The 26,585-nt window shown below is 40.4% G+C and overlaps 1 protein-coding gene and 1 non-coding gene across 3 annotated transcripts; one reads left to right on the forward strand and one right to left on the reverse strand.

The window, feature by feature from the left end:
* Positions 1-1,410: 1,410 nt before the first annotated feature.
* On the forward strand, positions 1,411-26,585 carry ACSL3 (acyl-CoA synthetase long chain family member 3). 2 transcript variants are annotated; one of them, XM_070422237.1, is made up of 15 exons: positions 1,411-1,627; positions 6,362-6,779; positions 9,278-9,455; positions 10,892-11,001; positions 12,074-12,212; positions 14,595-14,745; positions 14,956-15,079; positions 15,306-15,377; positions 16,537-16,676; positions 18,642-18,814; positions 20,241-20,315; positions 22,003-22,194; positions 23,307-23,421; positions 25,005-25,162; positions 26,252-26,585. In XM_070422237.1, the coding sequence occupies exons 2-15, from the start codon at positions 6,402-6,404 to the stop codon at positions 26,407-26,409; spliced, it is 2,163 nt and encodes a 720-aa protein (XP_070278338.1). In that variant the 5' UTR covers positions 1,411-1,627; positions 6,362-6,401; the 3' UTR covers positions 26,410-26,585. The 2 variants fall into 2 exon arrangements, with proteins under 2 accessions (XP_070278338.1, XP_070278339.1); XM_070422238.1 differs by lacking the exons at positions 10,892-11,001; positions 12,074-12,212 and having other exon boundaries at positions 1,412-1,627.
* On the reverse strand, positions 13,242-13,362 carry LOC139015883 (small nucleolar RNA SNORA68). Its single transcript, XR_011472533.1, has one exon. It is a non-coding gene; the product is annotated as a small nucleolar RNA SNORA68 (small nucleolar RNA).

Here is a 26,585-nt window from a genome sequence, read left to right on the forward strand (position 1 = left end):
AACTCCAGCCAAGTTCTGGTCAGGATCTCCAGCGAAGTTCTGGCTAGGATCTCCAGCCAAGTTCTGTTCAGGTTCTCCAGCCAGGTTCAGTCGCCAGGCTCTGTAGCAAGGTTCTCCGGCCAGGTTCTATCCAGGTTCTCCTGCCATGTTCTGTCTAGGTTCTCCAGCCAAGTTCTGTTGCCAGGTTCTGTCTTTAGGTTCCGTGTCTAGGTTTTGTCTCTAGGTTCTGTGTCTAGTTTCTGTCTCTAGGTTCTGGGTCTCCCGTTGTCTTGTTACATCTGTATTTATACCTGTTTATTCCAATCCTATCAATCTCTATTCCAAAGGTTAGGGCGTTTCTTATCTCCATTCCAGGGAGTAAAGATTATGTAGCTTAAGTGTGATTGTTCCTAGTTAAAGTGATTAACTACCCTCCTGGCATTTAGTTAAGAGGTTTTATTCCCTCCCTAACTTCAGGGAAAAATCCCTACCTGGGGAAACAACCTTTCTTGGAGAGGTGACCTTGGTTAAAACACATAGCACCAAGAAGGTGAGCAAACATATTAAGAACAGTATGCCATATATGCCAGGTCCCTTGACACAGCAAGGGCGGACCGGCTCCCGGCACTTAACCTGTGGGTCGCGACTCCTTTGGGGGTCCGAACGACCCTTTATTTTAAAAAAAAAAATATATTTTGATTTTTTACAGAGAGGAAGGGAGAGAGATAGAGAGTTAGAAACATCGATGAGAGAGAAACATCGACCAGCTGCCTCCTGCACATCTCCTACTGGGGATGTGCCGGCAACCCAGATACATGCCCTTGACCGGAATTGAACGTGGGACCTTTCAGTCCGCAGGCCGACGCTCTATCCACTGAGCCAAACCGGTTTCTATGCCTTGAATTTTTGACCCCCCTCGCTGCTGGCGTTTCCAAAAATCATTTTGACAAAAATGGCAGAAATTTATGCAAGAACAGGATAACGAATCCAGTTAACAATGAAAATAATATGCATAGTAAGTCATGATCTAGATGCAGACTTTACAGCAATAACTGCGTTTTCCGTTCTTTTGGTTGTGGCCTTTCCCCCCCAGGGGGGACCCACCTCCCCTCGGCTCTAGTCCGGGCCGCAGAACCTGGTGCCCCTCCTCCCGCCGCCGCGGCCCCTTCCTTCTCGGCCAACCCCCTTCCCGCCCCGCGGCGGCTGCGGCTGCGGCTGCGGCATCGGCTGGGTCCCCTCCGCCACCGCTCCGCCGACTGACCCGTAGTAACCCCGCTCCGCCCGGGCCCCCGCCTCGCGCTCCCCGCCGGAATTCGATAGGCCCAGCCCGGCACGCGCCACCGCCCGCGGGCCAATGGGCGGCGGCCTTTCTGCATATGCAACGAGCGCCGGCCTGGGAGCGCGTCCCGGGCGGTTCGGCTCAACAGACGCTGGTGTGCCGGCGCCGGGAGCGGCGCCGCAGTGGTCGCCGCGGCCGGGCCGGGACGAGGCGGCGGCGGCGGACGGGGCAGCGGACGGTCGCCCCCTCGCAGTGCGGCCGCGGCGGCTGCGCCGGGGTCTCCAGGAGGTGGCGCGGGACGGGACTGCTCTGGGGCGCAGCCAGGCCTGCGCGGGCCCGAGGCCGCAGGGACCGGAGCCCGGCATCGCAGTGAGTGCGGCGCTTGTTGTGGGAGCGGCGGGGCCGGTGGGCGGTGCGGCCTCGGCGTGCGGTCGGGCTGCGCCCGAGGGCGGCCCCCGCGCGGAGGAGGAGCGCGGCCCGCCTGGGGTCCCTGGGGCCCGGACGTGGCCGCCGAGCCCGGCTCCGGGGCGGGGGGGCGGGTGTCCCGAGCCGGCCGGCGGCGTGGGGACCAGTTGCGGGGCAGAGTGGGAGGCACCTCGGTGGGGTCCGGGCAGCCGGTGACGTGGGGCCTGGGCCAGAGCGCCCACGTGAGCGGGGTGGGGGGCGGGGACCGGGGCTGGAGACGCGGCGCTGTCCGGTGGAGGAAGGATGCACGGGGTCTCCCGGCGCTGTGGGGGTGGGGCGGGGCAGGGTGGGGGCTGATAACTGGGATGGATGGGCTCTGACGCGGTCCCTTGCTGGAGGGGTGGGTGGGGGTGTCTTGCTGCGGGTGTGAGAAGAAATTGGGTGTGTGAGGTGGATCGACCTTAGTATTTGTTCTGGCCACGATCTGTGGTGATGGGACTGGCATGAAGACGATCGATGTTTTGGGGTCGAGAGAGAGAGTTGGTTTTCTTTTCCCTGAGTGCGTTTTAATTACATACCAGCAATAGGATGGGTAGCACCGAGGGCGTGCTCCCTGCCAGAAATTCTGGGGGTAGGTGCTATCCTCAGGCCCGTTTCATAGATGAGGAACCCCAGGCAGTGAGTCATGGAACTGGTTTGCCCAGTTTGGTTTAAAAATAAAAAGTGCTCTACTTGTATATACGACCCCTCAAATAGCCTGGTCGGAACAACGTCTTTAAAATTATATGGAAGCTAGAGAGGGAATAGGCCTTTCGAAAGTGATTGCAGCTGAACAAAATGTCAAGCGGCTGACATTTATTGAGCCTTTATAATATGCCAGGCACTGTACTAAGAGCTTTATGCATGGTGTCTTTATATCATTAACAATCCTCTTGGTGGCTATTCCCATTTTACAGCTGGAGAAAACTGCAGTCTGGGCAGGTTAACTTGCACCAGATCACAGCAAGTGAGAAAAGAAGCCGGGATTCAGAATATCCTGTCTAAACATCCAGAGCTCTCACCTCTTATTACTATACTAGAGGCTCAGTGTATGAGATTCGTGCACTGGGGGGTGGAGGTTCCCTCAGCTGTGCAGTCTGGGACCCCTGCTCCCTGGCTCCTTACCACCACCTCTGCTGCAGGCGGGAGCGGCTCCTGCCACTGCCGCTGTGCTTGCCAGCCCTGAGCCCAGCTTCTGGCTGAGCTGTGCCCCTCCCTGAGGGAGCCCACTGACCACCAGGGGTCAGCTCCTGTATTGAGCATCTGCCCCCTGGTGGTCAGTGCGTGACATAGCAACTAGTCATTCTGCCGTTCGGTTGATTTGCATATTAGGGTTTTATTATATAGGGTTTATTATACAGGATAGGATATAGGATAGCATAGGATAGGATTCGGCTACCTCTTCCTTGGGGCTGGCTGAATAGTTGCCACAACAGGATTTTTGTTTGGGTGGTCAGGAGAACTAGATTTCATGATCATGACAACCTTTTTGTCTCCCCAGATTGGTGCCCAGAGTTGAAGGGTGCTGCTGAGTTGCTCCTCAAGTGTTTCAGAAGGTTATTACTAGGAAGAGGTGTTGTGACTTGGGAGTCTGTTTCACAGACTTTATTCTTTTGTTTTCTGGCATCTTCCTGTGCAGTTCTGACCCTATGGATTAGTAAGGCTTCTCTGGCATTAGTAATCACTCTGGCATTTTCTGTCAGGCTTTTCCTGGTTTCTCTCTTCTACAAAAAGAATTAATTCTGTGGGATGGCAGTGTTGGGTGTAGGGCAGAGAAGTCCATTGTATGTAAGGGTTGATGTGACAAGTCACCTAGTGTCTTTGGGTCTCAGGTACTGGATTGGTAAGACATTTGGACTGGATGGTTTAAAGCTGAGCTATTCTGTGAGTAAAATGTCCTTGAAGGAAAGAAAGATGTAAGAAATGAAAGATGGACAAATTATGGGGAAAATCATGCCATGTCTGGTTTTGGGGAGTCAGATCTCAAAGCTTCAAGTTCTTATTGTTTATGTGCTTCCCTGCTGCTTAAATAATTAGTTCATTCCTCATTCGATTAATCAGCGAGAGCCTTTTGACTCCTGTTGTGTGGTCGGGCCCCATGTAAGGTGCTGGGATACAGTAGTGAACAGGATTGGTGTGATCCTTGAGTCACCGAGGAAACCAGAAAAACGACATGAAACAAATCATATGAATAAGTATACAAGTACAAGTTAGGATGTGCCGTGAAGGAAAAATAGTGTGTGAATGAAGGTTATAATGAGGATTACAAGTTAGATGGAAATCTAGGCAGTTATTTGAACTGATGTGGTGAGATTTTACTGGAATGACAATCTTGCATTCTGAGGCTATAATTAAAGGTACCTAATGAGTTTAAGAACCTTTGAGCAGTATTTGTTCCTAATCAGAATGTCACTCACATTGAAAGATATGAAAATCAGGGAACATTTTCAAGTAGTCATTCTGCCTATCTTCAGGGTGCTTAAAGCTTAAATGTTTCTGTAATGCTTAAGTTTTCCCCTCTCAGAGTGAACTGTTGGGAAGTAAGAGTCTTTATGTGAGATTTGGACTTAAGGATGGGATTTGGATGTTTTCAGGGAAGCCAGGCCCAAAAAGGCGACAGGATTTTCTAGCTTTAGATAAGCTACATCATTATCAAAAGTATCCAGTATAGTTTATACTTTACAAAGTGATTCTTACCTCTTAGGAGATAAAAATAATGACATGATTTGGGAAATGTAAGCTGTTTAATATGTGAATATTTCAATTGAACATATATTAAGCCAATACAAATAATTTATTGCAATACATTTACTAAAGGCCATCTGCATGCAAAGCAGTGTGCTAGGTGTGCCATGGAGAATAAAGGGGAATAAATGAGAAGATGAATTTGAGAAAGTCCTTGCTTTCAAGGTTTCAATTTAATAAATACTAATACTCAGATTTAAGTGTTTTTCTCCCCTTTTTCAAAGTACTATCATGTTAGCCCATTTGATTCTCAATAGCCTTATATCATGAGCACAAATATTGAGAAAATGGAGATGTAGAGGTAAAGTCTCAGACATGGTGATGAATGATATAGGGGAGGGAGAAGGAGATGAATGAGATTTCAGGTGATCACTAGTTTACCATTTTGGAGCCATCAGTGTAGCGGTGATGGCTGAAACCTGGCGTGAGTGAGATTGCCTTTGCAGAGACTAATAAAAGGAGGAGGCCTGGGATGGAGCTGGGGAGAGGAGGCTACCTTTGCAAAGAGACCTGACGAGTGGCCAGGGAAGTGAGAGGACAGTCAGAAGCAGGTGTCCCTGCAGCCACGGGGAGGAAGCGGGGAGGAAGCAGTTAATACTGTGGAGTGTGCCTGTGAGAGGAAAATTGAGTACCATCATTGGATTTAGTAACTGGGAAAGTGTGAGCTGAGAGGGAGAGGTTGAATACAGTTGAGGAAAGTGTTACTTGTTAGTACAAAGTTCCACAGGCTAGGACAGTGGTTCTCAACCTTCCTAATGCCTTATTGGTCTTAATCTTACTGTTAGAAGTTTTATGAATCCAGTTTTTCATAGAGTTCTGCAAATTTTCACCCAGTTCAAAGGTATGATCTTAAAACTTATCAGAAACCTGTATTTTAGAGTATCAGAGTCCTCTTCATGAATCTCTGGAAAAAAGTATGAGTAATATGACGACTCTGTAAATGACAGGCTTAAGATGACATGGTTAAAGATCTCTGATTACATTGCAGTTGGCAAAGAAATTTGCTTTTTTTCTACAACACAGTATTTTCAGATAACAACTAGAATTACAAGTGAAAACATCAGGACATTGTAGATTCTTTAGAATTTTATATAATTTCTGGAAAATTCATTTTATCACTATGTGCATATAAGTACAATATAATTCTTATTAGACAAAAGTTTTTGTGTAATTTAGCATATCAAATAGATCTAATTTTCCTCCTTTTATAAAGAGATGTCCTATGAAATTTCTCAGGGATCTTTCTGAAAAAATTTCAGTTATTTTCAGCTTACGACAGTTCAATGTGGGAAGGCGGGAGCGGGGGGTGTTGATGAGGGGGTAAGAGATCAACCAAAGGACTTGTATGCATGCATATGAGCATAACATTTTAGCCTTATCTGGTTGCTCAGTGATTAGAGCATTGTTCCACAGACTGAAGCATCACTGGTTCAATTCTAGTGGTTCAAGGGCAAATCCTCGGTTGCTGCCTTGGTCAGGGTGCATGTGGGAGGCAACCAAGGGATGTGTCTCTCTCACATTGATGAGGCTATGCTGAATATGCAAAGTGCTGCCATCCTAATGTAAAGATTCTGAAGAACAGGAAATGGTACAGTTTTGGTCTCCAATTCATTTGTAGGTCTTCTGGCTTGCTCCCTCCAGGCCACTGGGAAATGTTTGTGGATACTGGGGGTTAGTTTGGAAAAAGCTGCATTTTTACAGAATGGTGTGAAAACTTCTCTGTGGCAACTCCATTGTTAGTAGATACAGTCCAGATGAGTCTCACAGATATCAAGCATGGGTAGGACTTGTCTGCTGCCAGTGCACTAGTTGCTGCTTGATGGGGAAGAAAAATAATTTGCTTATTAATATGAAGAATTTTTCTTTAAAGTTATTTAAAATGATTTTGAACTAATTTCTTTCTCTTCCTTCTAGGTTCTTACGGAAATCTGTTACTTCTACATTTTGAGCAGTTATGAATAAACACGTATCTTCAAAACCATCAACCATGAAGCTAAAACAGACTATCCACCCCATTCTTTTATATTTGATACATTTTATCATATCACTTTATACTATTTTAACATACATTCCATATTATTTTTTGTCTGAGTCAAGACAAGAAAAATCAAACCAAATTAAAGCAAAGCCTGTAAATTCAAAACCTGAGTCTGCATACAGATCTGTTAACAGTGTGGATGGCTTGGCCTCAGTATTATACCCTGGCTGTGATACACTAGATAAAGTTTTTATGTATGCAAAAAACAAATTTCAGGACAAAAGACTCTTTGGAACACGTGAAGTTTTAAATGAGGAAGATGAAATACAACCAAATGGAAAAAGTTTTAAAAAGGTAAGGTGATCTTTCGTTGCCTTTGAATTTTCTCTGCATAAGATGAACTTTTAGAAGTGGTGGCAAGGGACAAGACTGGCCTACTTCTATCAGATTTGCTGACATGGCAGGAGAAACAGGGTAGGAAGGGGGCTAGGCTGTGTTCTAGCCTCTTTGTAGTCGCCAGCGCCGATTTGTCCTGAATTTTCACTAAGACATTAAGAACTCTTGCTGGTGTGGGGCACTTCTGCACCTGCATGTCTACCAAGGTTTGGGATAGAATGTCTAGGGCAGTTTTGGGTATGAAACCCTAAACTCCTGGCAGTTCCAGAAGCACATGTGTGTGCTTGAGATTGCTCTAGGTTTTAGGGTGGCACCTGCTGTCTGTGGCACCTGATTTAAACGCAGCTTCCATTGGACACATCATGTCTTGTCCTCCTTGGGTTGTGGCAGTTGCATGGATTTTAAGAATTTCTTTCCACAAATAGAGAAGAACCTGCCATTATTGATTTGAAGCAGGGGATACGATGCCCTAGAGGCAGTATAATATAGTGGTTAAGAATCTGGATTCTAGATCCAGAGTACAGGTTTAAATCTCACCTTTTTCACTTACTAGCTATATGACTTTGGAAAACTTATTTAGCAAATTTGCCACAGTTTCTTTATTTGCAATATGGAGATAATGATCATGGCTGGTATTTATCAGCATTTCTTAGAGCAAGGCTCTTGTAAGAGCTTTACATATATCAACCTAGGTAAAACTTACAATAGCTCTGAGTGTTATCAGACTTACTTTAGATGACAACAGGCAGGCACAGATAGGTTGAGTAACCTACCCAAGGACATTACAGCTAGCAAGGGGTGAAGCCAGAACTGGAACCCAGGCTGTCTTGCTTTATTTTCGATTCATCAAACTTTTCCAGAAGTCTTTAAATAAACTCTGGTACAGAAATCCTATTATATTTCCTTGTTTGAAATTAGGCTCATTAGAAAGTGAATTAATTTTTAGGTTTTGTAGATAATAGATGAGGCAGATATTTTCTGTTAGCCTTCCTCAATGGGAAAGGGTGCTGTGCTAAGGCTGCTTTCTGTTGGTCTGAGTGGCAGCTGTGGGCAGTTCTGCAGACTGGACAGTGGGTGTTTCCACTGCATGTTAAACAAGCTAGGCTTTTCTCTCCCTCTTTGTCTTCTGCATGCACTCATTGTATTGCAGCAGGAACAGTGAAAAGGGGACGACCATTTACAGCTGATGTAAGAGTGGGATTTTGTGGGGGGTGAAGAGCAAGGTGAGAGTTTGGGACCACTAACATTAAATAAATATTTTAAATACAGTCATGTTATCCATCAAAATAAGTATTTCTTAAGTTCATTATGGAATAGGACACTAGAGGGCAGCATTTATCCTTTTTCAATTTTTATCTTCATCTTATTTCTGAAAATCTGTTAAGTGTATTTATTTTTGAAAATGAATATGGTTTGATGCTTTTTTAAAAAATATATTTTATTTTTTTACAGAGAGGGAGAGAAATAGAGAGTTAGAAACATTGATGAGAGAGAAACATGGATCAGCTGCCTCCTGCACACCTCCTACTGGGGATGTGCCCCCAACCAAGGTACATGCCTTTGACCAGAATTGAACCTGGGACCCCTCAGTACGCAGGCCCGATGCTCTATCTACTGAGCCAAACTGGCTAGGGCTGGTTTGATGGTTTTAAGGTGTGTGACATATATTGATGACAAAGCCATATTTGGGAACTATATTTTTGCAGTGAAAGGAGCTTTTACATCAGTTTGTATGTAGTTGGGGATTTATAGTCTGATCTAACTTAAAGATAAAAATATGTTAACCAGCTTTAAAAGGAGATTGTTACTAATGTAGACTCAATGTTATCTGAACTTCTGGAAAGCACAGATGAAATATTGAATGTCTGGCGGTGCCAGTGAGTATTCTGGTCCCAGTCTGGTCACAGAAAGAGAGACTTGTTCACTTCGCTTATCCAGTGTCAGATACAGCCATTCAAATTGAACCGTCACAAACATTTTCTTAGCCTGGGTCTGGCCAGTTTTCTTTTTGTGTATTGTATTTTTCCATCTGATAGCGAATCCAAGAATTCATAACTAAATAAAAAGTAAAATTTTGGTGTCAGTAGTACTTGATACTAGGCTAAATTTTTAGTTATTAGCCAAATCCTTTAAATAAATGAAATCTATAAGTGAATTATTAGTATATGACTCTTGAGCCAGAAACGTGACCTTTAAGATCCTGTCAAACCCTGAATATTTTTGAAAACAAAAAAACACCTCCCTCCCAAAATACAGTTAAAAATTTAAATTATCATAGAAGATAACAAGAAATAGCTAGTTTTTAAAACAGATTTTTCACTTGAAATCCATTTTCTTTTTGTTAATAAATAGCTTAATTACATGCAAACATAACTTTCAGTCAAAATTTGGAGCACATCCTGGCTTTCTAGAAATTATATTGAAAGCTATTTGTATGTTTTTGTTTGTTTTACCAGGTTATTCTTGGACACTATAATTGGCTCTCCTATGAAGATGTCTACGTTAGAGCTTTGAATTTTGGAAATGGCTTACAGGTGTTGGGTCAGAAACCAAAGACCAACATTGCTATCTTCTGTGAAACCAGGGCCGAATGGATGATTGCTGCACAGGCGTGCTTTATGTATAACTTCCAGCGTACGTGGGCTTTCTTTTTCTTGTCTTCTGGAAGAGTGGACTTCAGTTATTGTGGGAGAGATGATACTGACTTTTATTATAAATATCTCTTACGAGTAAAATTCTGATGTTATTTTTCACTTTGCATTCAGTCAGTGGAGAACTTGTTATTAAAATTGCTGATCTGTTTTTGGAAAAGGAGCTAGTTGTGGAACAATTGGTGCAGTCACTGTAGTAAGGGGACTTGAATCTTCTAATAGGGAACTATCTGGGTATAAGGAGCCATACCTATACACTGCTATAATCTCTCAGGATTTCCCCTTTGAAGGTGGCATTTTGTTAGGCCACTTCTATCAGAGGTAGCAGTTGCCCTTTAAAACACTTCCAGTACTCAAATCCAGGTGCTAGATAAATGATAGAGAATTTTTATGTTGTATCTCTTTGAGTGGTATTCATGATGCCTCAGTCTTTGAGGTAGTCCTGGAAGCTTAGTTGAGAGTTATTGGTGCCAAAATGTGATGTTAAGTATGGACATTGTCTTATCCTGTAGATCAGGACTGGGGAAAGTCTGGCCTGGGGGCCATATCAGGCCTGAGAAATCATTGGGTCTGGTCCTGCCAAGGTATTAGGGGTAGTTAATTAAATGTTTGACCAAATATAGCAGACTAATTTTTAAGTTAATAATTTTGTATGGCCCCGAGAATGATGTTAAAACTATCCAAATGGCCCTTGGCAGGAAAAAGGTTCCACACCCCTGTTCTAGATGAAACAGAAAAGGTACTTTTACCAGATTTCTTGCTATAAATGCTTTCACTGTTTTTTTTTCCCCCTTTTAAATTGTTACACTTTATTTCCACAGGTTTAGGTTTATAAAGTGTTTCTTTTGAGAAGCTTTAATCATTTCTTAAAGTCACTTTAAGTCTATTGAATTAAACAGAAAGCAAATAAAAATCTCCCATATTATTTAATTTCAGCATTTTTAAGAATGTTTTTCTTTAGATTTTTCTGGGATAAGCAGTACTGACACTTGTTCATGCTATTACTGTAACATGTAATACCTTAAATCTGACAATGTGTTATCTTAATTGGTATGTTTTTTTCATATTTTAGTATCAAGTAGTTAACAACTGAGATTTGACATTTTAGAAGTCAGATATGATTACTTCTAATATGACAGTCCCATAGTAACATCTGTAGGTGAAACAAAATAAAAGTAAATATTTTTAAATTTTAAAATATTGGAAACCTTGGGAAGTTAGGATAGAGTGAGTAGGCATAATGTTAATTAGCCTATTAAAAATTTAGGAAAACAGTACATTTAGATCATAAACTATGGATCTAATGATGGAGGGTTCAGTATGCTCCCTTCTGATTCATGTCCACTTTCAAAGGCTTTACCTACATTTAGCATGCCCTTGAAATGTTCAAGTGTTGACTTGACCTTATTTTCCCTATAGTTGTTACGTTTTATGCGACGCTAGGAGGTCCAGCAATTGTTCATGGACTAAATGAAACAGAGGTGACCAACATCATTACTAGTAAAGAACTCTTGCAAAGAAAGTTGAAGGTGAGGACTGGAGTTGTTTTAATAACTGTCCGATACTTTTGAATTTTCAGTGTCATGAGCTCTATTGTTGATGCTTAGTTCTTTTATGATCTTTAAAATCCTTATTACCTTTATAAACTTATAGGAATATCATTTTATTCCTTTAGTAAAGAAAAAGTGGATTTCATATATACATATAACTAGTGCAAGAGAGTTAAAAATTATTAATATTCCCATATCTAAGGTGGAGTTTATAAACCTTTATTGTACTCATCTATTTTCTAGTCTATTTTAGATTAAATTTTAGTTTTGAAGGGTTATTTTTAAACTAATAATTTTATTTCTGAAGCATTGATTCATTATGAGTTTTGAGAATTTTTTAAAGGGAAAGAGACTTTATGAAACTACAGGAAAAATTGGCTTCATTAACTTCTAGATAACTCCCTATTAAAAAATAATTTCTGGCCCTAACTGGTTTGGCTCAGTGGATAGAGCGTCAGCCTGTGGACTGAAGGGTCCCAGGGTCAATTCCGGTCAAGGGCATGTACCTTGGTTGCAGGCACATCCCCAGTAGGGAGTGTGCAAAAGGCAGCTGATCGATGTTTCTCTCTCATCGATGTTTCTAACTCTCTATCCCTCTCCCTTCCTCTCTGTAAAAAAAGCAATAAAATATATATATTTAAAAAAAAAAAATTTCTGATTTAAAAAAATACACAAGTTTATAAATGAGTGCCATTCCTCCCCCTTCCTCTGCATCTATTAGCCTCTTACTACATAAGGAGATTGGCTCCCTGCTGTTAAGACCGCCTATGTTTACCAGTACATGCCCGTTTTATGAGGAAGTAACTTTGTTGATCAGGGTTTTACCAAAGAGCAGAGATACCAGTAAATGTGGTGCTAAAAAATAGTAATTTAAATTTCAGACCAATATTTCATCTGAAAAAGGGGCATTCATACCCCCCCCCCCCTTTATTTTGAGGCAAGAAGGTAATAATTCATTGAATATGGTAAACTGCTTTTCTTCTGACCTGGACCATTTGCTAAACTATTTCATGAAGAATAATGAACATGGTGAATGCTTGTGTGTTTCCAGGATATAGTTTCTTTAGCCCCACGCCTGCGGCACATCATCACTGTCGATGGTAAGCTGCCTACCTGGTCCGAGTTCCCCAACGGCGTCATTGTGCACACCATGGCCGCAGTGCAGGCTCTGGGAGCCAAGGCGAGCACGGGTATGTCGCAGCTCCCTGTCCCTTCTGTGCGCTCTGCAGGGACCATGCTTTCCAGAATAATTTCTAGACCATCTCTCTCGGAGTAAGATTACTCTGGGTATACTTTCATCTACCCTTTCAAGAAAGGTAAAAGGAAAAATACAAGCAGTAACCTACAAGTTCTAAAAATAGTATTTATTTGAATTTAGTTTTTTTAAAATTGTTTTATTGCTTAAAGTATTACAGAGTATTACGTATGTCTCCTTTTTTCCCCGCCCTTGACAATCCCCTGCCCTCCCCTACCCCTCAGTGTCTTCTGTCCATTGGTTATGCTTATATGCATGCATACAAGTCCTTCTGTTGATCTCTTACCCTCCCCTACCCTCCCCTCCTGCCCCACAACCCTCCCCTGCCTTCCCGCTATAGTTTGACAGTCTGTTCGAGGCTGCTCTGCCTCTGTATCTATTTTTGTTCATATTTAGTTTTAAACATGTTTTACTTGACACAGTTTTTCCATTTCCTTTATCTGGCAGTTTTAGATGGTTTAAAGTTAATTTTATAAATAATGGCATTAAATTTGTCCTCTGTGGAATAATTATTTGTGAGTATTAAAAGATAGCTAAACCAAGATCCCTCCTCTTACTCTCTATTCCAACGGTACCTCTTCTAGAGGGGACATCTTTTTATCCTCCAGCTAGCACACCTAGGCACAGTGACTCCGGGATTTCCTTCTCTCAAACAGGTGTCAGAAAATGTCAGCAAGCATATTGGTGTTTTTAAGGATATCATAGAAAGCTGTTTAGATGCTTGGGTGTATTTCCTTTCTAGTTGGACACTTAGTGACTAATTCAGTGTAAGCGTTGGCTGAACGCTGGAATGGGGTTATGCTGACATTAATTTTGGGCAGATTGAATTTTAGGTGCTGGTGGGGCATTCAGATGGCACTGTCTAGTGAGCAGTGACTATACAAGTCTCATACTCTGCAGTGAAGTTTGGAGTTAGAAGATTTAGAAGCCAGAAGCAGTGTGTTTCTTTGTTTTCTTCTACCAGGGGTAGAGAGCTTTCCAATTCACTTCGAGGGGCACAGCTCTAGCCCCCAAAGGGGATGAGATTGCTTGCTGCCAGCACCTCCTGTTTAAACTGCTGCTACAACAGACAGCTTAGGTGCCTGGCAGTTAGGTTTTAATTAGCTGTGGAGTAGGTGAGGTCACCCATGGAGAGTGGTGCATTCAGATGCCACCCAGAGTTGGTCAGAGAGGAAGGGAGAAATCGTGTCTCAGTGAGGCAGGAGTCAGCAGGACAAGGTGCACAGGACGAGCTGGATGACACAGGGAGGGCAAGGGGACCATCGACTTAGCAGATGTCACCTCAGAGAGCAAGTTCCAAGAAGTGGGATGAAGGCATGGATGTAGATTAGGGAGTAAGGACTTGAATAGGAACAGTTGTCAAAAAAGTCTGCAGGCAGGAGAGGAAGGGTTCACTTGAGAACATGTTAAACTTTCCCCCTTCTTACTTAGGAAGTCCACATTTAGGGTAGTTCCTGGATTAATTCAGGCAGGTCATCAGTGCCACCCACGGCCCACCTCTCTTTTTCTACCCTGTCTCCTCTGTGGGATGTTGGCTGCTGTCCTTAGGCTTGTCAAATGGAGGACATTGTCCTTAATCCAGGATTCCGAGTGTAGCCAAGTTAACTTACCACTGTGAAGCAGAGAACATTTTTTAGCAAATGTCTAGGTACCCTTGTCCATCACCCCAATTTTTAGTTGCATACCTGGGCTAGCCTTTTATCTTTCTGCTTCCTTCCTTGCCTTTCTTAAGTTAGATAGCCACACAGCAGCCAAAGTGATCCTTGTCCAGCATGATGGACATTGCTTTCTCCCGGAGTGAAATCCTAAATCCTAGCGTAGCCTCGAAGGCTCTACATGATGTGGGCCCCACTGCTGTTTCCCCTTCCTTCCTGCCACTTTTCTCTTGCTCGCTCCTCCCCACCACCTTTCCTACTGCTCTGTACTTATGCCAAGCACATTCATTCCTTAGGGCCTTTGTACCTGCTTATTTTCTCCTTAAAACAATCTCCCAGTCTCAGGGATTTCCTGGCTCTTTCTCACTTTCTTCAGGTTTTTACTAGAATATCAATTCCAGAAAGGCCTCTCCTGACTTTCATCTAAATGGCTTTACTTATCTTTATTTTTCTTCATAGCTTTTATTATGATAGATTTATGTTAGTCTATCCCAACAGACTATATGTTCCTTATGTGCTGGGACTTGATCTATTTTCTTGACCTGTGTGATTACAATGAATAATTGTTGAATTGAGTTAATAAACACATTATTATGAAGAAAACCGGGGCTTTGGCTAGATTTCTTAGAAGCGTATTGTGTATGTGTTTTTCTCCAATACAGAAAACAAACCTCAGAGCACACCGGCACCCTCAGATATTGCAGTAATCATGTACACAAGCGGGTCCACAGGACTTCCTAAGGGGGTCATGATGTCCCACAGCAACATCATTGCTTGCATCACGGGGATGGCGGAAAGGATTCCACACCTGGGGTATGTCTTAGCGAGTAAATGTGGGGGGAGGCCAGTGTTTGTCTGTTATAGTACGCCTCCCTGGCTCTCCTCTCACACAACACCACACATGGAGTCAAATTGATGCTCTGAGGGCCTTCCCATGTGCCTTCTCAAGCTTGCTCCTACTGTAGTCACTTTTCGGAGAGAGTGCACCTGACCATTTCTTCTCACATCTCCCTTTTCTTTCAGAGAGGAAGATGTTTACATTGGCTATTTGCCTCTGGCCCACGTGTTGGAATTGAGTGCAGAGCTTGTCTGTCTTTCTCACGGATGCCGCATTGGTTACTCTTCACCACAGACGTTAGCAGATCAGGTAAATTAAGTGTCTATGACTTGAGATACAAACAAATCAGTCATTTTTAACGCATTTTCCCTGACAGTTTGACATTATATTGTGAAGATGACAGTTCATTTTAAAATAAGCACTTGCTTTTTAGATTATAAGTTAAAATGATGAATTTATAATTTTTTTAATCTAAGAATCTCATTGAATTTTAAAAGAAGAATCACTACATATAGATCACTTTTTCTCTCTATAGTCTTCAAAAATAAAAAAAGGAAGCAAAGGGGATACGTCCATGTTGAAGCCAACACTGATGGCAGCTGTTCCGGTAAGAACTGACCACTAATTAGTATTGAATTCTCAATAAGAGTCACCTGCTGCAGACATACATGCTAGTGGGAAAGATACTGTGGTTGAGGTGGTCAGGTAGGGTTTATCCTCATTGATTTTCTGTATTACTTGAAGCTCTATAGATTTAGTCTGTCTTTATTATATCATCAGTGCCTTTCTCTAAATAGTTGTTCAAATTCTTTTCATGAGGTTTGTTTGCTTTTAGTAGAAACTTGAAGTTCAGCAGGAGATAGGAGAGAAGGGTTAAGATTACCTCCTTCTAAGCAAGTAGTGTAATTACCTCCTGAGTCCTCAGGAAAGTCTGGCCAAGACACCAAAAAAAGTGGCTGAGAAGTTGGTGCCACTTTGAATGGGAGGGGCCTGAGAGTAAGGTTAATGGAACTGAGACACAATGATTTCTCTCCTTATGTAAGTCTTATGTGGCTTTCTGATTTTGTTTGAAAGTGTTGGAAATTATGATCAGATATCTGAGTGCTCATGTCTAAGTACAATTACATAGTTATTCCAAAATCAAACATAAATGACTGGCAATTTTGGAATTTCTATAGGTATATCGTTTTCTTAGTACTATGTTGCTTTAAATTTTCAGTTCATGTAAAAATTCACTATAATTTGAAATTGTAGAGGAAACTCTATGTGAAGTCATTAGTATATTTCATAGTAGTAATAGACCTAGCAAGCAAAATATAGTGCAGACAAGGAAAAATTCCTGGGTGCAGCATTGAAAGACAAAACTAACCAAAATAACCCAAGGTCCTCTTTAGAGCAAAGAATGTGCTACTCTATAACTAAAACCATTTCATATAGTTGTTTATTTACTTAATGAGTTCAGTTTTTAGTTCAGAATAAATAAGATGAAAAGCAATATAAGAAATCAATGATTTATTACTGCCCAAATGCTTTTCTCTTTTTTTACTACTAATTAATGAACATCTACTTATATGTTATTAAAAATTATTTTCACAGAAACCTCATTTTAAAACTAATTTTGGCTGTTATCTTAAAAATGTATTCCTGATGGGATATATCTTTTAAAATGTCTCTATTGATAGAACTATTAATTCGATGTGAAGATTTTAATATGTGTAAGGCAGCTGATAACATCATTAACTATTAACTAATTTTTATATGTCTAGGAAATCATGGATCGAATCTACAAAAATGTCATGAATAAAGTAAATGAAATGAGTAGTTTTCAACGTAATCTGTTTATTCTGGCCTATAATTATAAAATGGAACAGATTTCCAAAGGGCGAAGTACTCCCCTGTGTGACAGGTAAGGAAAGGCTCTCCCTCTGGATAATTGAGTTGCTTTGTTCAGATCAGTAGCCCTGTTAATTGAGGTAGTGGTAAGAAAGAAATTTTATTTATTTATTTATTTTTAAAAATATATTTTATTGATCCTTCACAGAGAGGAAGGGAGAAGGATAGAGAGTTAGAAACATCGATCAGCTGCCTCCTGCACATCCCCTATTGGATCAGTTACATGCCTCTGACCAGAATCGAACCTGGGACCCTTCAGTCCACAGGCTGACACTCTATCCACTGAGCCAAACCAGTTAGGGCAGAATAAATTTGTTTTAAAAAGTAAAAGGGATACCCAGTTGGTGTGGCTCAGTGGTTGAGCGTTGACCTGTGAACTAGTAGGGTCATGGTCCGATTCCTGGTCTGGGCACATGCCTGGGTTGCAGGCTCAATCCCAAGGGTGAAACATGCAGGAGGCAGCCGATCAGTGATATTCTCTCTCATCATTGATATTATCTCTTTCTCCCTTTCCCTTCCTCTCCTTAATCAATAAAAACATATTTAAAAAAATAAGAGGGACTCTTTAAAAATTCCATCTTGCATACAAATATGAGCAATTAAAAGATTGCCATTTTATTTGATTTAATGTGCTTATATTTTATATGGACACGTGATTTGAATTATTTTAATTCTCTTTTTAAACTTATTTCAATATGAATATAAAATGGCAATATATTTTTGTGCTTAAAGTGTTAAATGACCAGTTTTACTACAGATCTATTAATTTTTTTGTTTTTGTAGTGCTAATAGAGTAAGATTTAATTATACAATATTGTAGAATTTAGAAATGAAAGTAGTATTTTCTAAATTATTCAGATTATTTTTTATGGGAATACTAGAGGCCTGGTGTATGAAATATGTACACAGGTAGGGTCCCTAGGTCTGGCCAGCAATTAGAACCTCCTTTCCCTGGCTGCTGGCTTCCAGCCGGGGCCTCCCTTTGTTCCACGCTGCCCCCTTGTGGTCAGTGCATGTCATAGCGAGCGATCAAGGGCATGTATCTTGGTTGCGGGCACATCCCCAGTAGGAGATGTACAGGAGGCAGCTGATTGGTGTTTCTCTCTCTTTCTCTCTGTAAAAAATCAATAAAAAAATACTTTAAAATCTTTATTTTAAGTTTAAAAAAAAAAAAAACCAAACCCTTCTTTTGATCAGGGTTGTGAGTAATCTTTTATTAGTGTATTTTCAGAAATGTTTCAATTAAATATTTGAATTATTTTCTTTTAATTTACCAGATATTTTTAAACAATAAATTTATTGGAACTTGAATTAGTGAAATGTTTTTTAAAGTTAGATTGTTGTATATAAATATGTAGACATCTCTAATGAAGTAAGCTAAAGCAAAAAAAATAATTTGCTTTTAATACTAAATTTTAAAAAGATACAATAGGATTATTCACTATTAATATAATGTGTAGTCTAGAATAATATAAAACATTGCTCTGTCCATTAGCAAGGGTTTTCCATTATTATATAAAATTAAGCCTGACAGTTTTGAATTCAAATATTACTTGAAAAAATTTTACGAAAAGATCATATCTTCTTTAGTTGAATTTTCAAAAAATAAAATTTAAGCCGAATCCGGTTTGGCTCAGTGGATAGAGCGTCGGCCTGTGGACTGAGAGGTCCCGGGTTTGATTCCGGTCAAGGGCATGTACCTGGGTTTCGGGTACATCCCCGGTGGGGGATGTGCAGGAGGCAGCTAATCGATTGTTTCTCTCTCATCGATGTTTCTAACTCTATCTCTCTCCCTTCCTCTCTGAAAAATCAATAAAATATATTTTTAAAAAAAGATTTAAGTAGTGGATTAAGAGAATCTCTTGAATTGGGCGTGTGGCCGTGGATAAGGCACTTACTATCAAAATTGGGAGATAAGTCTAAATGATTTGGGACATTCCATTCAGCTTTAAAATTCTGACTTCTCTAATTTTTCTAGGTTTATTTTCCGGAAAGTTCGGAGCTTGCTAGGTGGAAATATTCGGCTTTTGATGTGTGGAGGTGCTCCACTTTCTGCAACCACGCAACGATTCATGAATATCTGCTTTTGCTGTCCCGTTGGCCAGGGCTATGGACTCACTGAGACTGCTGGGGCTGGAACAATTTCAGAAGGTTAGTGCTTCCACAGAGTGGAGTTTCCAGCAGAGGCTGGGTGCTCCGACTCTCTTTTTGGATATGGGTTGTTCTCTACAAATATGTCAAAGAGGGTTTACGGTATCTTTCTGGCACAGTAGTGGTAAATTCCATGTTCTGTGATTATTTACATAAGGGTTTAGAATGTATTAGGTATATCTAATAGCAATTCAGCTAGAGAAGTTTCTCATGCTAAATTATAAACTAGGGAATATTATAAACTAATTAGCATTCTAGAAAAGAAGTTTTAGTAAAAAGCATTGGCTGTATTCTGTACACTTATTACGTCAGTTCTTAAGTTTTGTTTATGTAGAAAATTAATGTGTTTTGTCTAGTTGTTTAGGTATGTGTATTAAGGCTTAAATCAGAAATGTTTCAGGTCTAGAGAATATAGTTTTCATCCTTCCCATGGTGACGTGGTTGAGGAGATCCTCCTGTTCTCCAGGTGGTTCCCAGGTGAACCCCATAGGGCCTCATGTGTCCCTTGTGCGGGAGGAAGTTACTTTGCTTCCTGAATTAGATATGTTTCTACTTTGTATTTTTTGGATACTGATAGATAACTGAACCTCTTCACTGCTGATTCTTATTTACCTTGAGTACTTCTGTGTACTCTTCATGTGCCAGGTTTATCTTGCATTAGTCCTGTATTTTCCTGTTTTCAATTATATTCTCTGTATTTTATATATTTTTGTTTTGTGGGAAATAAACAAGCATTCTTAAGTACCTGCATATATGGTTTCTTTTCTTGAGGATCTTAATTTCTTTTTTTAAGATACACATTGAATGTGTGTTTAATCAGTTAGTTTGTTGTAAATAAAACTCTGTAAAGTATTAAATATTGGCATTTTATTTCTGATAAATGGTAGGTTCTTTTCCCAAATTCTTGAAAATTAGCCATTTTAATCTCCAGCCTGGTCTTTGAACTCTCACTGCGTGGCATAACTGATATGTGAGGGAGACTTCTGAGGTTGTCATTTCTTAAGACGGGGTGCTATAAAATCATGAACCAGGCGGCTTCTTAAATGAGAGAAACAGGCCCTGATATAAAAAAATGTGGTAGGTGAGGAATCTGGAGACCTGGAGCAGGCTATGTGCCCTCTAATGGGGACTACAATTACTGATGTGCTGGGAAGGTGGGCCCATTGTTCCTGGAGATTGCACCTTTACATGTAAAATGTCTTGATTTTTTAAGTGTCAATAATCAATTTAGATTAAAAACAATGCAAAACAAAAGGAAAACTCAATGTGGGCCACCCAGCCTGTGGTTCACAAGTTTGTGACCTGCTTTTAAGGATTCTCTGGGGATATCTAAGCTTTGGGATAAATCATTGTTTTTGGTAATTTAAAAAAATGAAGCCATTTATTAACTACTTTAACCAAAGACTTTTTTCATTTGCCTTTTTAGCGTGGGACTACAATACCGGCAGAGTGGGAGCACCTTTAATTTGCTGTGAAATCAAATTAAAGAACTGGGAGGAAGGTAATAACATATTTTAACCACAAAACATTAATATGTATAGTATTAGACTTCAAAATTAGTATTGTGCTGTCTGGCAGCCAGTATAGTTAAGTGTTTGAATGTCGACCTATGAGCCAGGAGGTCACGATTCAATTCTTGGTCAGGGCACATGCCTGGGTTGTGGGCTCAATTCTCAGTGTGGGGCATGTAGGAAGCAGCCAGGCAATGATTTTCATCATTGTTTCTATCTCTCCCTCCCCCATCCTCTCTGAAATCAATAAAACTATATTTTAAAAAATTAGAATTGTGCTTCATTTTCTTCCTTATTTAGAATATAAAAGTACTTATTTTTGTCCCTTATTAATAGATATATATTTTATCTACAGCTATATGGATGCATTTACTTTGCTTGATTCAAAGATGATTCTGAAGAATTGTAATTTTTTATTTTGCTCATTTTAGTAAATAAATACAAGTAACAATTATGGCAAAAAATGTGCTAAATATGTCAGTTAATTAGGCATAATCATAACTTTTATTTGTAGAAGCAAATTAATAAAATTTATTAAGAAAATTTTACATATTTTTTTTCTTTTGTCTTTTCCATGAGGTCTTCAACCCAGAATTATCAGAAGGAAATTTTTACTATAATTTCATAAAAATCTGTTATATGCACTTAAATATTAATTACTTTTTAAAAAATCCCCACCTGAGGTTAATTTATTTTTAAGAGAGAGGATGGAGGAGAGAAACATTGATTAGTTGCATCCCAACCCGGGATTGAACCCACAACCTAGGTATTTGCAACCTTTTTGGTATATGGGATAATGCTCCAACCATTTGAACCACCCGGTCAGGGCAAATACTAATTACTTTAAAATTTTTTAATTTGATCCTGTTAACATGTAAATATTATTTATGATTTGTTTGAATGCTTTTTTTCTTTTATACAAAGTAAAGATAAAGATTCTAAGGCTGAGATATAATTTTTTTTTTTAATATATTTTATTGATTTTTTACAGAGAGGAAGGGAGAGAGATAGAGAGTTAGAAACATCGATGAGAGAGAAACATCGATCAGCCGCCTCCTGCACATCTCCCACTGGGGATGTGCCGGCAACCCAGGTACATGCCCTTGACCGGAATCGAACCCGGGACCTTTCAGTCCGCTGGCCGACGCTCTATCCACTGAGCCAAACCGGTTTCGGCTGAGATATAATTTTTTAGTGAATATGTTTAATAAATTTAAACTTGGAGTATTCTGAAATTATCTGTAAGAAAAAGTCTAGATATATAGGAATTTGATTTGATACAGAAATTTATTATTCTCTCATTAAATGCATGATTTAATACTTTTATTAGTAAATTAGTATGATATTTAAGAATATCTACCAAATTTTTAAAGTTTACCTGTGTAGTATATGTAATTATTTTATACAATAGATGTTAGATTTTTGAATAATTTTCTCCTCAGAATAGTAGTTTAAAAGCATAAGTGCTGTGTTTAAGCACCTGAAGTTTTGTGCCTAAAACTTCAGTTTTACATTGATGAAATTTGTTAATTCATAGTATGTGCCTTATTTCCTTTGGGAAATTCTAATTGGATTGAAATCAGATGTCCCTGTTTAGAAACTAACAGTTTCAAATTTTCAGATGATGCATATAGGGATAAAAATACCGAATTAACTCTAAATTATTCTGCTTCTTAGGTGGATATTTTAATACCGATAAACCACACCCCAGGGGTGAAATTCTTATTGGTGGCCAGATTGTGACAATGGGATACTACAAAAATGAAGCAAAAACAAAGGCTGATTTCCTTGAAGATGAAAACGGGCAGAGGTGGTTCTGTACTGGAGACATTGGGGAGTTCCATCCTGATGGTTGTTTAAAGATTATTGGTGAGTGTCTCATACTTTTTTGTGAACGTGGAATATAAAAGTTAGGGGTGTGTGGAATTATAAGGTGAGACAGGTAAAGAGGTCTCAGAATCTGTTCAGCAGCAGTAGCATCTTATTATTAGTTAATCCTTAAAGAGTCAGAATTGTAATAGGGAACATTGATTTCTGTGACTTCTTTAATGTCTAGAGGTTATAGGACATCTTCTCTCCTGTCGGGACATGATCTTGCCTCTCCTGTGAGAACACAGGAAGGCCTGACAGCTCAGTGGGGTGACAGATACCTTCCCCTGCTCTTCCCTGAGGTTCTCTTCCTCAGTCACTGGTATTTCTCACCTGGGAGAAGATGCTTAGTCAGCTCCCCATATCTAACCCACAGCCCATTGATTGACCTTATGACATAGGCCTCAAGATCATTATATCTCTCTGTCCCTGTTATCCCGGTAGTATGTTAGGCTGCCCCTTCTGTGACCATATAAATGCTGACCCCACTGGGCCACTTCCTGCTGAAAGCTATTAGTGGCTCCTAGAATCTCAGTTCAAGGTTCCCACGTTGTGGCCTGGTTCATATCTCCACTTTCATCTCCACTTCTGGTGGTTTCTTCCTTCTCTACTGTGGTAATTTGAACTGGCACATCTCTTTTCTCTGCCAGCACTGGTCCACTTGCCTGTTGCTCAGTCTTCCCACAAGACTCAATTCAATTTTTTCCAAAGCAGCAGGTTGAAGAGTCTTAACACTTAGCACTACCATAGCGCATTGTAAAGATATGTTTTTGCAACATGTATCTCTCCAGGTAGAGTAATTGTTCAGGTGGCACTGAGTATATTCTTTACCTCCCTGGCATTAATGTGTACCTGGAACATACCTGTTTAGCGGAATATGACCAAAGCCCTGATGAGGGGAGGCCCTTATTTAGAAGCTAATTTTAAAAAAAGAATGTATTTAATAATGTCAAAATTAGGACTTACTTTTATTACATACTTGCAATTTTAGCATAAGTATTATAATGAACTTAATTGATAGCAAATTGCTTAGAGAATGGCCAATATTTATGTGTCTTAAATATTAATGTTATCCTGCCATGTATCCCCCTCCTGGCTTTTATCTTGCACAGATCGTAAAAAGGACCTTGTAAAACTCCAGGCAGGAGAATATGTTGCTCTTGGGAAAGTAGAGGCAGCTTTGAAGAATCTTTCACTAATAGATAACATTTGTGCATATGCAAACAGGTAAGAAAGTAAAATTCATGCAACTTTTGCTTAGAACATTTGGTGTGCTGTTGGCATTTCCTTCCTATATGGGTCTTCTTTGCTTCTGATCTATTGTCTCTGGGAACAGCCTCTTCTCATTACAGCCATTCACCCACCAATTCTTACCTTTTCATGCTTCCCTCCTCATCTCCCTCTGTGTTTTCTGCTTTACATTTTACTGCAGTGTCTTCTGTGGTAGGGAGTTGAAGAAGAGAAAGTCCTTCCTGCCGCCTTGGGACCCCTCGCTACCTGTCCCTCTGCACAGGGAGGCTTCCCAGAGCCAGTCTAGAGGAAAGGGAGTAAAGAAAGAAATTGTGGGTTGTGAGCCTGCTTGGGATCCTGATCAGGGCTGAGGGCTTCTTCCTTAAGCTGTGTTAAAGCTCATGATGACTTAAAGGCAGCTGGGAAGGGGAGTTTAAAGTTAAAATCCTAGAAGTACATTCTCGGAAAACATGTTGGATTTTATTTACTTACTTACTTATTTATTCCTCACCCGAGGATATTTTTTCCATTGATTTTTAGGAAGCATGGAATAGAGAGGGAAAGAGAGAGAAACATTGATGTGAAAGAAACACATTGGTTGCCTCCTGCATGAGCCTGACTAGGGCCCAGGCCAGGGAGGAGCCTGCAACCAAGGTGAAAATGTGTTAGATTTTAGATTGGTGTTCTGATTACACTTTCCCTGGCAGTAGCACGTGATGTAATTATTCTCCAGCGTAATAACCCAAGTATTGTGTGGCCAGCAGTGGAGGCAGGAGAGGCTCCGGCCACTGCTGGTGAGCTTGTCAGCTGTGAGCCTGTCTACTGGCTGAGCAGCACTCCCCCTGTGGGAGCACACTGACCACCAGGGGGCAGCTCTTGCGTTGAGTGTCTGCCTCCTGGTGGTCAGTGTGCGCCATAGACCTGTTCTGCCGTTTGGTCGATTTGTATATTACGCTTTTATTATATAGGATTATAAAAAAATCATCGATCAGCTGCCTTCTGCACGCCCCCACTGGGGACAGAGCCAGCAACCGGTGCATGTGCCCTGACCAGGAATTGAACCATGACCTCCTGGTTCATAGGTTGACACTTAACCACAGAGCGACACCAGCTGGGCTTGGTTCCTCTTTCAACATAAATTCTCATGATAACAAGTGAAAATCAGTATAATCACATTACTTTGATTTATTGCCAACTTTCTTTAGATACAGTTTCTTATTTACATTAACTTTTATTTTTGTTTAACCTGTTGATGTGAATTATTTTTTTAAAAAGAATTTTCTAATATTTATTTTCTTTTTAAAAATGTATACATGGGACTATTCCTGTGCATATTTGAAAATGATCAAGAAATGTTATGATGTTTATTTAGCAATGACCTCTGCCAAAGCATTGGAACGTGCTGTGAGTCAGACAGAAAAGGAGGCTGTTGCGTGAACTCAGTATGCCAGTGCCCGGTATGCCTCATGCATTTTCTGTAAAGCAGTGAAGGATTGGCTACTAAAATGTCAGCGTAATCATAACCAGTTAAATGGTGTGCCATTCAATGACCTTGCTAAGTTATCCTTTGTCTATTTCAGTTACCATTCTTACGTCATTGGATTTGTTGTGCCAAATAAAAAGGAACTAACAGAACTTGCTCTAAAGAAAGGACTTAAAGGGACGTTTGAGGAGCTGTGCAACAGCTGCGAGATGGAAAATGAGGTACTCAGAGTGCTGTCTGAAGCTGCTGTTTCAGGTGAGTGATTCTTATAGTGATCCTGTGAACTGAGGTGGGATGAGAGCACTTAAATTATTTATCCTATTATATTACAAGGCCTAGGAAACCAATCACATTTTCCTACTATTAGTCCCCCCTTTCAGGCCCTGCAACACACAGGTCATCCACTCCCATGATGCACATGCCTCAATGTTCTCATTGCTGCAGCTTCATTTTCTGTTTTTCCCTACTATTTTCAATGCCTAGAATATTTTTTCCAATTATTATTTTTTAAATATATTTTATTGATTTTTTTTTTTTACAGTGAGGAAGGGAGAGGGATAGAGTTAGAAACATCGATGAGAGAGAAACATTGATCAGCTGCCTCCCGCACACCCCTTACTCGGGATGTGACTGCAACCAAGATACATGCCCCTGACCGGAATCGAACCTGGGACCTTTCAGTCCCCAGCCCGATGCTCTATCCAGTGAGCCAAACTGGCTAGGGCCCAATTATTTAAAATGGTAGCACCGCTTTACATTCCCACTAATGTTGTATGAGGCTTTCCGTTTCCCTGGATCCTTGCCAACACTTGTTATTGTCCATCCTTTTGATAGCCATCCTAGGGATGTGTAGTGGTACTTCATAAAGGAACATTTCTTTATTCTTAATCCTGAATCCATCCCCTAGAGGTGTATACAGTTTATAGTTTACTATGTATCCTTTTGTCCTAGCATCCAGATGCATCTAAGTTTATCTAATATTTAAAAAAAACAAAACCTTGCCTTCTTTTTAAACCTAGAATATGTTGCAAAAACTTTATACACCCATATCATATAGATCTAACTCATTTTTGATGACTGGAATTGCATTAATTTTTATGCCTAAGTAATAATTTATCTCATTATATTGACGGGTATGTATTTTAATTTATTTTTTCCATTCTAATTCTTATACATACATTTTTTTTGCTTATACTAGCATTTCTGAGGGATAACTTGCTTAGAAGAGAGATTCGTGGGCGGTTGCTTGTGCATTTTGATGGGTGCTCAGTGACTCTTTGCTAAGAATTTCAGTGGTACATTTTTCATGACTTTGCATTTGTATTTTTTCCCACACCATCTCAGCAAGTCTGGAAAAGTTTGAAATTCCAATGAAAATTCGTTTGAGCCCTGAACCGTGGACCCCAGAAACTGGTCTGGTGACAGATGCCTTCAAGCTGAAACGCAAAGAGCTTAAAACACATTACCAGGCGGACATTGAGCGAATGTATGGAAGGAAATAATTATTCTCTTGGCCATCAGGTTGCTGCAGGAGCTCAGATCAAATAGGAAAATACTTGAAATGCACGCCTCTCAAACTGTGAGGCAAACTCCATTCCTCATACTAAACCTAAACTGTTACTTCTCATGACATCACCATTTTTAACTGACAGGACGAGTAAAATGTTAAGACAGCAAA

This window comes from Myotis yumanensis, unplaced genomic scaffold (assembly GCF_028538775.1).
Source record: "Myotis yumanensis isolate MYYU_CA2020_CCGP unplaced genomic scaffold, mMyoYum1.0.hap1 SCAF_8, whole genome shotgun sequence".
NCBI classification, from domain to species: domain Eukaryota; kingdom Metazoa; phylum Chordata; class Mammalia; order Chiroptera; family Vespertilionidae; genus Myotis; species Myotis yumanensis.

Bases quoted from the DNA above. Each gene is read 5' to 3' on its own strand.
- ACSL3 (XM_070422237.1), top strand. From the start codon at position 6,402: ATGAATAAACACGTATCTTCAAAACCATCAACCATGAAGCTAAAACAG. The intron at 9,456-10,891 runs GTACGTGGGCTT...TTTTCCCTATAG, and splicing joins CTTTATGTATAACTTCCAGC to TTGTTACGTTTTATGCGACG. The intron at 16,677-18,641 runs GTAAGGAAAGGC...TAATTTTTCTAG, and splicing joins AGTACTCCCCTGTGTGACAG to GTTTATTTTCCGGAAAGTTC.